Source organism: Lycium barbarum, chromosome 12 (genome assembly GCF_019175385.1).
Source record: "Lycium barbarum isolate Lr01 chromosome 12, ASM1917538v2, whole genome shotgun sequence".
Taxonomy (NCBI): Eukaryota; Viridiplantae; Streptophyta; class Magnoliopsida; order Solanales; family Solanaceae; genus Lycium; species Lycium barbarum.
In genome coordinates, this window is record NC_083348.1 from 82,243,336 (window position 1) to 82,254,594 (window position 11,259).

The window sequence follows — 11,259 nt, forward strand, 5'->3', positions numbered from 1 at the left end:
CGTTTCAATGATATGAACTGGTGTTTTGTGTGTGTGTGTATGTGAATCCCAATTTATAGAGTGGGTTAAGAGAAATTTTATTTTGGCAAAAAATAACCATTTGTTTCCTCGTTGAATGCTACAATTAGTTGCCCTCAAGAGTTACAACTCCTCATTGCCACCTCAACCGTTTCAAACAACAGTAAATAAGCAATTAATTTTAAAGGAAGAGAAAATAAATCAATTAAAAAGTCAAGAAAATGAGAAAGGTGAGAAAAATAAAATTAAAATACAATATCGAAGTCATTTAGCAGCATCTAACCGTCTGCATGATAAATGTTATTAAGAGAGTTAAATGTAGCACATTTAACAGAATTAAGATATGATTAAGAGAATTAAAGGAGTAATTTTTTTTTAAACATAACTCATAAATAAAAAAATGAAAAAGGCTAAAAAAAGGAGAAAAAAGATAAATAAGATCCTTGGCCAAAGAGAGGTGCCACATCACTCTTCTTTGGCCTAGCTTTATATTACATATAGAATATAGATATAGATATAAATTTTGTAGAGAAATGAATAAAAAATTGTCAAAAAATGAGAATACCATGTTGGTGTGATTTTAATTAGGTGTCATAACTTGTATATTAAATTAGGAATTGTGAAATTAATTATTAATACTAATTAAGAGTAGAAGTTATGAAGATCAAGGGGTGTGAGATTTGGAGATGACTTTTTAAATTAAAATAAAATAATTAAAAATGATATAAAAAGGAGAAAAAAGGAGAAAAAAGATAAATAGAATTCTTGGCCATAGAGAGGTGCCACATAGGATTGTTTATTCCTAGCTTTATATTATATATAGATTTCAGTTGTCAATCTACGTACTTCCCATAATTTAGAAAGAAACACTCGGTCTAAGTTCTAAAGAATCGAAATTGTCATCTATCTAACTTGATACTGAAAAGATAATCTCATTTTCCACCGGCGGATGGAACTTGCGGAGACTCCATCTGCATATAATTTACGAACATTACAAAGTAGGGAGTAAATAATTTTCTTTCTATAGAACACCACCAATACTGACAGGTGGTTGAATTTTATTAACAAAAACATAAAGACAAGAAAGTCGAAACTCTTTTGGTATTTGATACTCATTGACAGGACTAATTCAAAGTTGTGATGCAAATGTTCTTTGATGACAGAAAAATATTTTTTTATTAGAGATTTATTCAGGATCAAAAACTCGAAATCTTTAATTTTACTTCCACCACATTCCTTGTAATAAATGCTTTTGAGTGTTGTAAGTACGAATAAAATACAAGTATATATGACCTGTTGTACTATGTATTTGTCAGCCGATGTGATCAAAGTGTGGTGGCTCACGTACTAATTAGAAAACGGAAAAGGCTCGATTAAGTCATCGAATTATTGGAAATGATTCATTTATGTCACTCATCAATAGTTTGTCTCATTTATACCATCGAATTGAAAATGACTCATTTATGCCACTCATCAATAGTTTGGCTCATTTATGCCATCGCCCATTACCAAAATGACTCATGCATGTCATTTTTCATTAATGTCGGTTTTATAATACCAGATATGACACGTGACCTCGAATTAGAGGTCCATGTCGTTTAATTAATCGAGCCCAATTTTAAATTCCAAATTAATAAAAAATTTGACCCACACACCCTACCCACCCACAACCATAATCTAGTTGAAAGCCACGTGTCATATCTGGTATTGTAAAACCGGCGTTAATGAAAAATGACATGGATGATTCATTTTGATAATGGGCGATGACATAAATGAACCAAACCATTGATGAGTAACATAAATGAGTCATTTCCGATAATTCAATGGCATAAATGGGCCAAACTATTGATTAGTGGCATGAATGAGCCATTTCAGATAATTCGATGACATATTTGAGCCTTTTCCGTATTATATATATAGATTGGATACTGCCAAAACATAAAGATATCTTGGATCAGTTTCAACTTTCCAAGTTGTGTGGCCAAACCTAAGTCATGAAAAAATCAATTAATTGGACAAAAAGGATTATAAGAAAAATTCAACCCTATCACTACTAAAAAAAAAGACATTTTCGACCAAAAAATTTCGACCACATTTTTGGTCGGAAAAAAATCGACCACGCGCGGTCGAAAAATCAAGAATTTAATTTTTATTTTTTTCAGTAGGATTTCGACCACACGGGGTCGATTTTTTAAAATGAAAATAAAATTTCGACCACGTGTGGTCGAAATTAATTTTTGTATAAATAATAAATGGGAAACGTTTAAATTTAAAAAAAAAAAAAATTCCGACCACATGTGATCGAAAATTGGACCACATTTGTATATACACACTCCTTTGCTTCAGCACCACACAACCACATTTTCATTTTTTCTTTCTCTCTCTTTCCTCTCTCCCTCTCCTCTCTCTACCCACACACACCACCTCTCTCCCTCTCCTCTCTCTACCCACACCACCAGCTGCAGCCCACCGCCCCACCAGCCCAGACCTCAACCCACCGCCTCCGACCACCGCCAGTCCACCGTCGGCGGCAAGATACGTTTTTTTTTTTTTTTTGCAATGTCATGAACACTTACTAATGCATAATAATCTCATGTTATTAGCTATATTACCTTCTATATTTAGTATATGCTAATGTAAAGGAATATTAAAGAGCTCGTTACTTGTACATTTAAAAATTGATTATTTGTTCTTGGAAAAGCTCTCACTTTCTGTTCATAATTTTCAATATTAAATAAGGAATATGTACAAATATTCGCTAAAAAATTCTACTCAATTTCTTTTTTATGTTTGGTTCACGTTAAATTATGATGGAACTTCTTCAAGAACATTCACTACTAAAAAATCAGCGTTTAGTGACGGAATATTAGCGACAGACTATATTCTGTCGCTAATTAATGACGGATTAGCTACGGATTTCTCATTTTGTCGCAAGAAAAGCAACTAAAATTTTATCTCATTATATAGTGACGGATTAGTAATGAAAACTGAGTTTCGTTACTAATAATTAGCGCGAATTTTTGGCGCCTTAAATTTCACTACAGATTTAGCAACAGAAGAGGCGCGACAAATTTTATTTTTAATTAGCGACGGATTCAGCAACGAAATATCCGTCGCCAGGCCTTTAATGTTTCTAGAAAAAAATATATATTTGCAGCAACGGAATATTTTGTTACAATATTAATTATTAAAAGAAATGAATGTATTATTTAGCGACGGAATATAAAATCCGTTGCTATTCCGTCGTTAAATGTAAAAAAAAAAAAGATATCTCCTAGCTAAGGTACACATTATTTCATTTCCAAACGCAGCAGCCAACGCAGAGAGATAGAGAGTGCGAAATTGCTAACATAGAGAGAGAGCGCAACATAGATCGCCGGTAAGTTTCACCATCGCCGGTATATATATCTGTGTTTCTAACTCTATATCGGTAATTAGGGTTTAATTGGCTCCATCACAACAGCCAGTCTCCTATCAATTCAACACCAAGCATCAAATTTTGCGGGTAATTTTTAGGGTTCAATTGGCTGTGTCACAACAACAAATTTTATTGGCTGGCTCTAGGGCGTAATGAAATATTATCCTTAAATTAAACCATGCTAAATTCTTTTTCTTCCGAAGCCAAAGAGGACACACTAAGCCACGTTGGTCACCTCCAATGCCGTTTTCGTCACTTCAATTTGATTGTGACCATAAATTTCTTAAATAAATTTGCAAAGCTTTTGCTTTGAAATTGTGGCTTTTTAAGGTTAATTTTGTGATTTTGTTGTTTTTTGTTCTCTTCATTTTGATATTTATCTTTCGGTTACTCATATCTGTGTGGAATTCATGTTCTCGTATTTGATTTTTGTGTCTTTTGACAAAGAAATGTCATTTTTGATTGCTAATTAGTTAGAACAGAGCAGGTGTGCCTGAAATCTGCTGCACCTTTCACAAATTTCTGCAATACTAGAAGCATCATTGAAGGTTAGTTTTCCCCCTTTGCTCGGTTGTTCAAATAAAATTCTTTCTAAGTCGATTTTTGAGAAGTCTGTCAGGGTAATTTCTGTTGTGTCGGTGTGCTTACTGATTTCACATCATTAATTATTTTATCGATGGAGAAAGTAAACTCTCGAATTACTATAAATAAAATAGCACCAAACTTCCAATTGAGGTGCTTCTGTTGCACCTCAGTATGGCAAATGTTTTTGCATAGATTATTGATTATTGAGAGTACTGCAAGCAGGGGATCTAAAAGAATTACAAAGAAGTTTAATCCTTCACTTTGAAATGTTTATTGTTAGATAACCCTGGACTTGTGTTGTTGTAGAAATGATACTACTTATCTGTGAAGATGTGACTATGTCTTTATACATATCCTAGAATATCATACATATTAGTCATCAACTGTTTCAGAAAAAAGTGTGAGCATATATTATAATACTGAGACTAACTTTGGATTAACCTGTATTTGTTGCAATGCCTTAAGATCAGATTTTAATGTTTGTCAAAAGGATGATATATTGGTCACAATTTTGTAACTTCATCTTCTATCCACGTTATGTTATCTTTTTAAATGCAAAAATCTTCTAGTCAAATAGTATATTTATTGGGAACAGGCAAGACATTGGAGATTTTTCTCATTTTAACTTTCAAGAACTCCTACTTAATACTAATTACCTTGCAGGGGTTTTGAACTCCTATACAATAAAAATGTAACTAGCCATGAAGAGTCATGGAACCAATGGTTGTAAGAGCCTTTCAGACAATAGGTTAAGTGTTTAGTATTTTCTTTAGTGCTGCATCAGGTGCCCATTTAGGAATTTTGAACAGTGTTTTTGGGATTATCTGTATATTTACTAAAGCTCCTATGTGATCAAATGATGCATTATCTGCAAAATAAATTTAATTGCAAAAATATTGCATAATATATAAAGTCATATGATTGCAGAAATAGTACATTAGACAATTTTTGGCTCACAAGAACCTCTCTTCATTAATCAGGATCTCATTAACTCTAACTTAAGGGACACAAGTATTTCATCAAACTGGTTTATGGTAGCTACCAATTCCATCACTCAAAATGCAAACTCTTAGTGCCCTTTGGCTATAAAAAGGTTTCATTTAGTCATCCAATTTAGTCCTAGAAAAACTGAAGTAAGAAAATTACATTTTCATGATGAAAGTACTAATTAACGTCTGGTGTATGTTATGATGTGTAGTTCATTAGGACCTGATAGGTAAAAGTTCAGATTACATATGGTGTATGTTATCCTCTTTAGTCATTTGAAAAAAAAAAAAGCCTTACTAGGATAGAAAAGGGGAAAGAATACTCAATTCACCTTTTGTACACCTTGGTACTAGATAAGTATAGTTTCGGGGATGCTGTGATGAAGCCTTAACAGATGGTAATTGATGTTGCCACTTTTGGAAAAGTATTACCCCCTCATGTATTTTGTATGAAATGAGCAAGATTTACTTTCCTACTGCTATTATGCATCTACTGATAACATTGTATAAATGCTTTCTACCTTTTGACTGTATGGTTTAAAAAGTTTACCTGGTATTTTATTTATGCTATGCTCAACTTCCATTTTGTCTTAAATTACTGGTTTATGCCTTCTTTAATTACATAAAGCTGGTGAAGAAAAAGAAGTTCAAAATATGATACACTTGTCAAAAAAACCAGTTCAAAATATATATGTACCTTAATTTCTCATACAGTTTTAATCACTCAGATTCTATTAATGGTGAAAAATATAAATCGATACAGTTACTACTTCATGTATGGACATGTTGAGAATCTAGCACAAGAGATGAAGAAAGGAGCCGCATCAACTGTATGAGTAAAAGACAACCTATGACAGGTCTTACATTTCTTTTTAATGATGTTATTATATGTGACTGTGACTTAGTTATTTCTTGATTTTTTTCTTGATCCCTGAGAATTGATGAAAGAATGCGATGTTGACTTAGAAAATCTAATGTCTCCTGTATTGACACATTGATCATTGGCAATATGAAAATCTAAGCTTGGTAATCAAGTTCCTGTAGCCATGTGCTTTTGATTCACCTCAACAGTTCAGTTCTTATTTGGTTCACTGCTTGGTTATGAGCGCTAAAATATCTCATGCAACATGCTAGCATTCTGTGAAAAGAGTTGAAACATAACAATTAGCTTAGACTTGTCTTACACTTGAACTTTGGATAAGCCAATTCAACAGGTTGCTTCGTGGTAAATTTGTCTATGAAAGCTCAAATAGAAGTAGTTTTCAAAAGTGAATTCCTTTTTGCTTCGCTTCTTGCTAGTTTTAGCTGATAGAAGCTAAGGTTATCAGTAGCTTCTGAAAATGAAGAGGTTAAAACTAAATATCTATCAGAAACGAGTAATTAACTGATCTGGCATTTTGTTTGATTTGGTTGATGATAATCTGATTGTAGAATCAAGGCAAATTTCTGATTCCTTTTCACACTTATATCCAGAATAACATCTCGCGTGAAGCCCAAACAATGGTCCTAGATGATCATCCCAATGTTCTTAAATCACACTGCTCCTTTGTTAGTGATCACAATCTATGGGTTATCATGCCTTGTATGGCTGGAGGTTCCTGTCTCCACATTCTGAAGGCTGCTCATCCAGATGGCTTTGAAGAGACTGTTATTGCAACAGTATTACGGGAAGTTTTAAAGGGTTTGGAATATCTTCATCATCATGGATTCATCCATCGTGATGTTAAAGTAAGTCTCATGGTTGCTTAAATCCATTACTAATTTTTGTGCATTGGCTGATTTTTTTTATGTATTAGATGACAGAACATATATATTCATGAGGTATCACTTTTACAAGTCTTGATTTGATGATATTAATAGGATTCTTTGGGTGGGCACTTCCATTGAAACATGATCTGTACATACAGTTTTTTGACAGTTTTAATAAGTGTCGTTTTTGTTCTTTCGAGTTTGAACATGGAAAATGATTCCTTTGAAGAAACTTTAGCATACCTGTTCCACTTAAGATCCCATGGAAATATGACAAAGGACAAATCTTATTCATGGTTGGCACCACCTGCATGAACATCAAAATGTTTCTAAGGAAAAACATTCTTTTCCATTACCATGCCGAGGTTGATATCACATACTTGTGTGGTTATTACAGGCTGGGAATATTCTCATTGATGCACGAGGTGGAATAAAGTTGGGAGATTTTGGTGTCTCTGCTTATTTATTTGATTCAGGTGATAGACAACGTATGCGGAACACATTTGTCGGAACTCCTTGTTAGTATGCTCTAACCCAAGAGGATGCTTCTGGAGTTTTTATCTACTTAGTTTTCATGATTTATTCAATGGTTGATAAGCTTCAAACTTTTGATCTATGTTGGTACTAATTATGTGGACATGCGAGAATAAGTGCATGCGTAAAGTGTACATCTAGAAACTAAGATGTTAAAAATATTGATGAAGATTTTGCTCATGTTGCACCTTAATGTTTTCCATAATTTAGATTCCTTTTACAGGATGGCGCCGGAGGTCATGGAGCAATTGCATGGTTATGATTTTAAGTAATGCTTCTGGTCAATTATGTAGTCTTTTCATCCTAAATGTGTACTTTCTGAAGGAACTCCTTTTTTTCTTTTTCTTTTTCTTTTAATCCATCCTCATTCACAGAGCTGATATTTGGTCCTTTGGCATAACTGCTTTGGAGCTTGTTCACGGCCATGCTCCTTTCTCAAAATATCCTCCAATGAAGGTGAATATTGTTAGTGACATGATATATTTCTTTTGTTGAAGTCCTAAATATAAAATAAATGCATTCAATATTCTGTACTTATCAGGTCTTGCTAATGGCATTACAAAATGCACCCCCTGGCCTTGATTACGAGAGGGATAAGAAGTTTTCGAAGGTAAGTGAATAGCATTGATTATCTACTGATAATGTTATTGGCATGTTGCTTAAACTCCTTTTTGCCTTTGTAGTCTTTTAAGAAAATGATTGCTAGTTGCTTGGTGAAAGATCCTTCAAAACAACCTTCAGCCAAAAAATTGCTGAAGCATCCTTTCTTTAAGCAAGCAAGGTCCAACGATTATATAGCTAGAACATTGTTGGAGGGTTTGCCAGCACTTGGAGATCGCATGAAGGCCTTGAAGGTGATTTGTTGTCACTTAATCTGAGTTTCCCCACTTTTGAACCACATGATACTTTATCCAGATGATAATATTGATCAGCATTTCTATGCTAACAAGAGTTTTTCCTAACCTAATTGTAGAGGAAAGAAGAAGACATGCTAGCACAGAAGAAGATACCAGATGGGCAGAAAGAAGAAATATCACAGGTTTGCTGTGCACAGCCAATTTCACGAGAAAACTGAGATTTTGATATCTGTATAACATATTGCCTTATATAACAGAATGAGTATCTTACATGCTTACGTTAAGCGTGCATTAGGAAATAAGTTGAATAGCTGCTGATTTCTATGGTAAAAGGCTGAAAACAGCTCTTAAAATCTGTTGCATTTGGATTTAAAAATTGCATTGTAACACACTCTGTTTTATCTGTTAAAAACTGCATTTTAGCAGTTGAATAATTGCTTCTTTATGAGATTAAATCCTGCATTTTTCCAATTGAAAATTGCTACTAAAATCTGTACTTTACCACTACAAGACACTTGTTATTTTTTTTTTTGTAAAAATACTGCATTTTAGCAGTTGAATAGCTTTTGTTTTCTTTGTAAAAAACTACATTTTAGCAATTGAATAGCTGTTGTTTTTGTAGTAAAATACTGCATTTTAAGCCGTTGAATAGCAGCTGCTTTATGAGGTTAAATTCTACATTCTAACAACTGAAAACTGCTACTAAAATCTGTATTTTACCGCTACAAGACACTTGTTGTTTTGTTTGTTAAAATACTGCATTTTAGCAGTTGAATAGTTGTTATTTTTTGTAAAAAGCTGTATTTTAGGAATTGAATAGCTGCTGTTTTTATAGTAAAATACTGCATTTTAAGCAGTTGAATAGCAACTGTTTTATTGCGATACAAATGGATACAGGGTATTGCGAAACTGCAGCCTTTCGGGAGAGCTTCCTGTATATATTTGGGCGATGAAGGATCTGCAAACATTGTAAGTTATGGACTTACTGTTTGGCAAAATGAAATTTTGGTGGTATGCGACGCGTAATTATTTTTCTGCCACATTCAAACTTCTTCAGCTGCATTAAAAATACATGGTATCAAATTGAGAGAAAGCTTTTACATGTGTATTTATGCATGCCTCTGTAAAAAACTAACACAAAAAGACATGTATCATTTTGAAGTTCCACAGAGATATTCTAGAGATCGTACATATCATATGACCAGGTTCATACATGATACTTTAATTGCTTCTATAAGAAATACTGCAATGGAGTGCATGATTACATTCTCTGTTAGGCTATTTGTGAGGTTGACAATGTTTATAAACTTCCGTTGTAGAATATAATTGGTCTGCTATCTAAGATGATCCATGTCAATATGTGGGGAATTCTGATTCTTGCCATTCTTCACCGTGCTATTTGACCACCAGTTGGCTTCTGAAATTGCAAAAGATAACTGGTGGGGTATTTCTCTGAACAGTTGATTTGCTTTGGTTTCTTCAGAGTTGCGACATTTATTTTGAGACAAGTAAAACATTATCAGCATCAAAAGCCAATCTGTGAACTTTAAATCAGCCTGCTTGAATGATTGAAAGGGTAAATTTTCAATAGCATTCCTAATTTATTATTGGAAATGTTTCTTTGAATTAAGCTATTAAAATTTGTACCTGGCTTGATCTGCGTGTGGTTCTGTACCAACTATAAGTATTAGTATGTTACTGATCTATGATGCTACAAGCTCTCGTAATTCTTGATGAGTGTAGCTTTTACTTCCCTGTAATTCTGAAATTATTTGCCTCTCTTTTATATACACGCACTATATTTCTCATTAGCTATTCATTTGAATGAACAATCAAAAGCCAAGTTAATTGGTCCTTGCAAGTTCCGGGCTTGCAGCAGACAAGTTCGATACTAATATTAGAACTGTTTAAGTACAGCAGTTGTGTTTGCCATTATCTCTGCCTAAAAGGGATGGAGGCTGTATATTTTTAGTAGTAATGTCAAGGGGGAAAAGTTCACCATTTATAATGATGTTGTTCGTAAGCTGATGGTTTAGAAACGGAGGAAATCTATTTGGATGAGCCCACACATATTGACTTTGCTATTATTTTCCCATGAATGACATATGCGTGTTGAAGTTCTTTCTAAATGAGATTGGCATGATTTCTTGTTTGCAGCACCCGAATCTTGTTAATCTGCATGGCTGCTGCATTGAAGGGACTGAATTACTGCTCGTATATGAATACTTGGAAAATAATAGCCTTGCTCGCGCATTATTTAGTAAGTTACACCTTCTCTTTTAAGAAAAGTTTCTAAACTACTACCAGTTCGATCTCTATGAAATGCCCATTAACATTTTAGTATGGACAACTTTAGATTCAGAGAAAATTCAATTGATACTTGATTGGCCGACAAGGGTCAAGATTTGTGTTGGGATTACTAAAGGTCTGGCTTACCTTCATGAGGAATCAAGCCTTAGAATTGTACACAGAGACATTAAAGCTACTAATGTACTGCTAGATAGAGATCTAAATCCCAAAATTTCGGACTTCCGGCTAGCTAGACTTACTGGAGATGATAATACCCATATTAGCACTCGAGTTGCTGGAACAATGTAAGTTCTGATGTAAAATCCAAACTAGATTTCTTTATTGCCTTTATCTTATCAGCAGTATGGTTAGGTAAAATTTGTAACATAATTGTATGTTAATAACTGCAGAGGATACATGGCACCCGAGTATGCGCTATGGGGTTATTTGACCTACAAAGCAGATGTCTACAGCTTCGGAATTGAGAAGGCACGCGGAGTGATTTCTTCACCATCACATCATCCAAATACCTCTATCAACAAACCATCAGTTGTGACACCCATAGTGCCTCCTCCTACTACTGCTAACGTTGACGATGTTGATCCTTTAGTTTCTGATGATGATCGTAGTCCTTCACCCATACATTAGTTTTTTATGTTATCTGCTTTTTGTTGGAAAGAACAAACTTATGCACTAACAATACTTGATGAATGTGTGGGTTCTTTTGGTAGTTGATAGCTTGGTGTTGTCGGTGTTTTGGACTTAACGATTGGGATTTCGCTATCTATTTTGAACTTTTTTTATAAATATTATTTTATGTGAA

General features: G+C 33.9%; 1 protein-coding gene across 11 annotated transcripts; it reads left to right on the forward strand.

Annotated features, from left to right (window-relative positions):
• The first annotated feature begins 3,277 nt into the window (after nucleotides 1-3,277).
• LOC132621851 (uncharacterized) lies at nucleotides 3,278-11,259 on the forward strand. Of its 11 annotated transcripts, none has more exons than XM_060336312.1 (14): nucleotides 3,278-3,397; nucleotides 3,919-3,984; nucleotides 5,736-5,864; nucleotides 6,481-6,735; nucleotides 7,154-7,274; nucleotides 7,501-7,558; nucleotides 7,665-7,746; nucleotides 7,832-7,900; nucleotides 7,974-8,144; nucleotides 8,264-8,329; nucleotides 9,045-9,116; nucleotides 10,305-10,407; nucleotides 10,504-10,741; nucleotides 10,847-11,259. In XM_060336312.1, the coding sequence occupies exons 4-14, from the start codon at nucleotides 6,508-6,510 to the stop codon at nucleotides 11,082-11,084; spliced, it is 1,446 nt and encodes a 481-aa protein (XP_060192295.1). In that variant the 5' UTR covers nucleotides 3,278-3,397; nucleotides 3,919-3,984; nucleotides 5,736-5,864; nucleotides 6,481-6,507; the 3' UTR covers nucleotides 11,085-11,259. The 11 variants fall into 11 exon arrangements, with proteins under 11 accessions (XP_060192295.1, XP_060192290.1, XP_060192298.1 ...); XM_060336307.1 differs by having other exon boundaries at nucleotides 5,771-5,864; XM_060336315.1 differs by having other exon boundaries at nucleotides 5,771-5,864; nucleotides 6,561-6,735.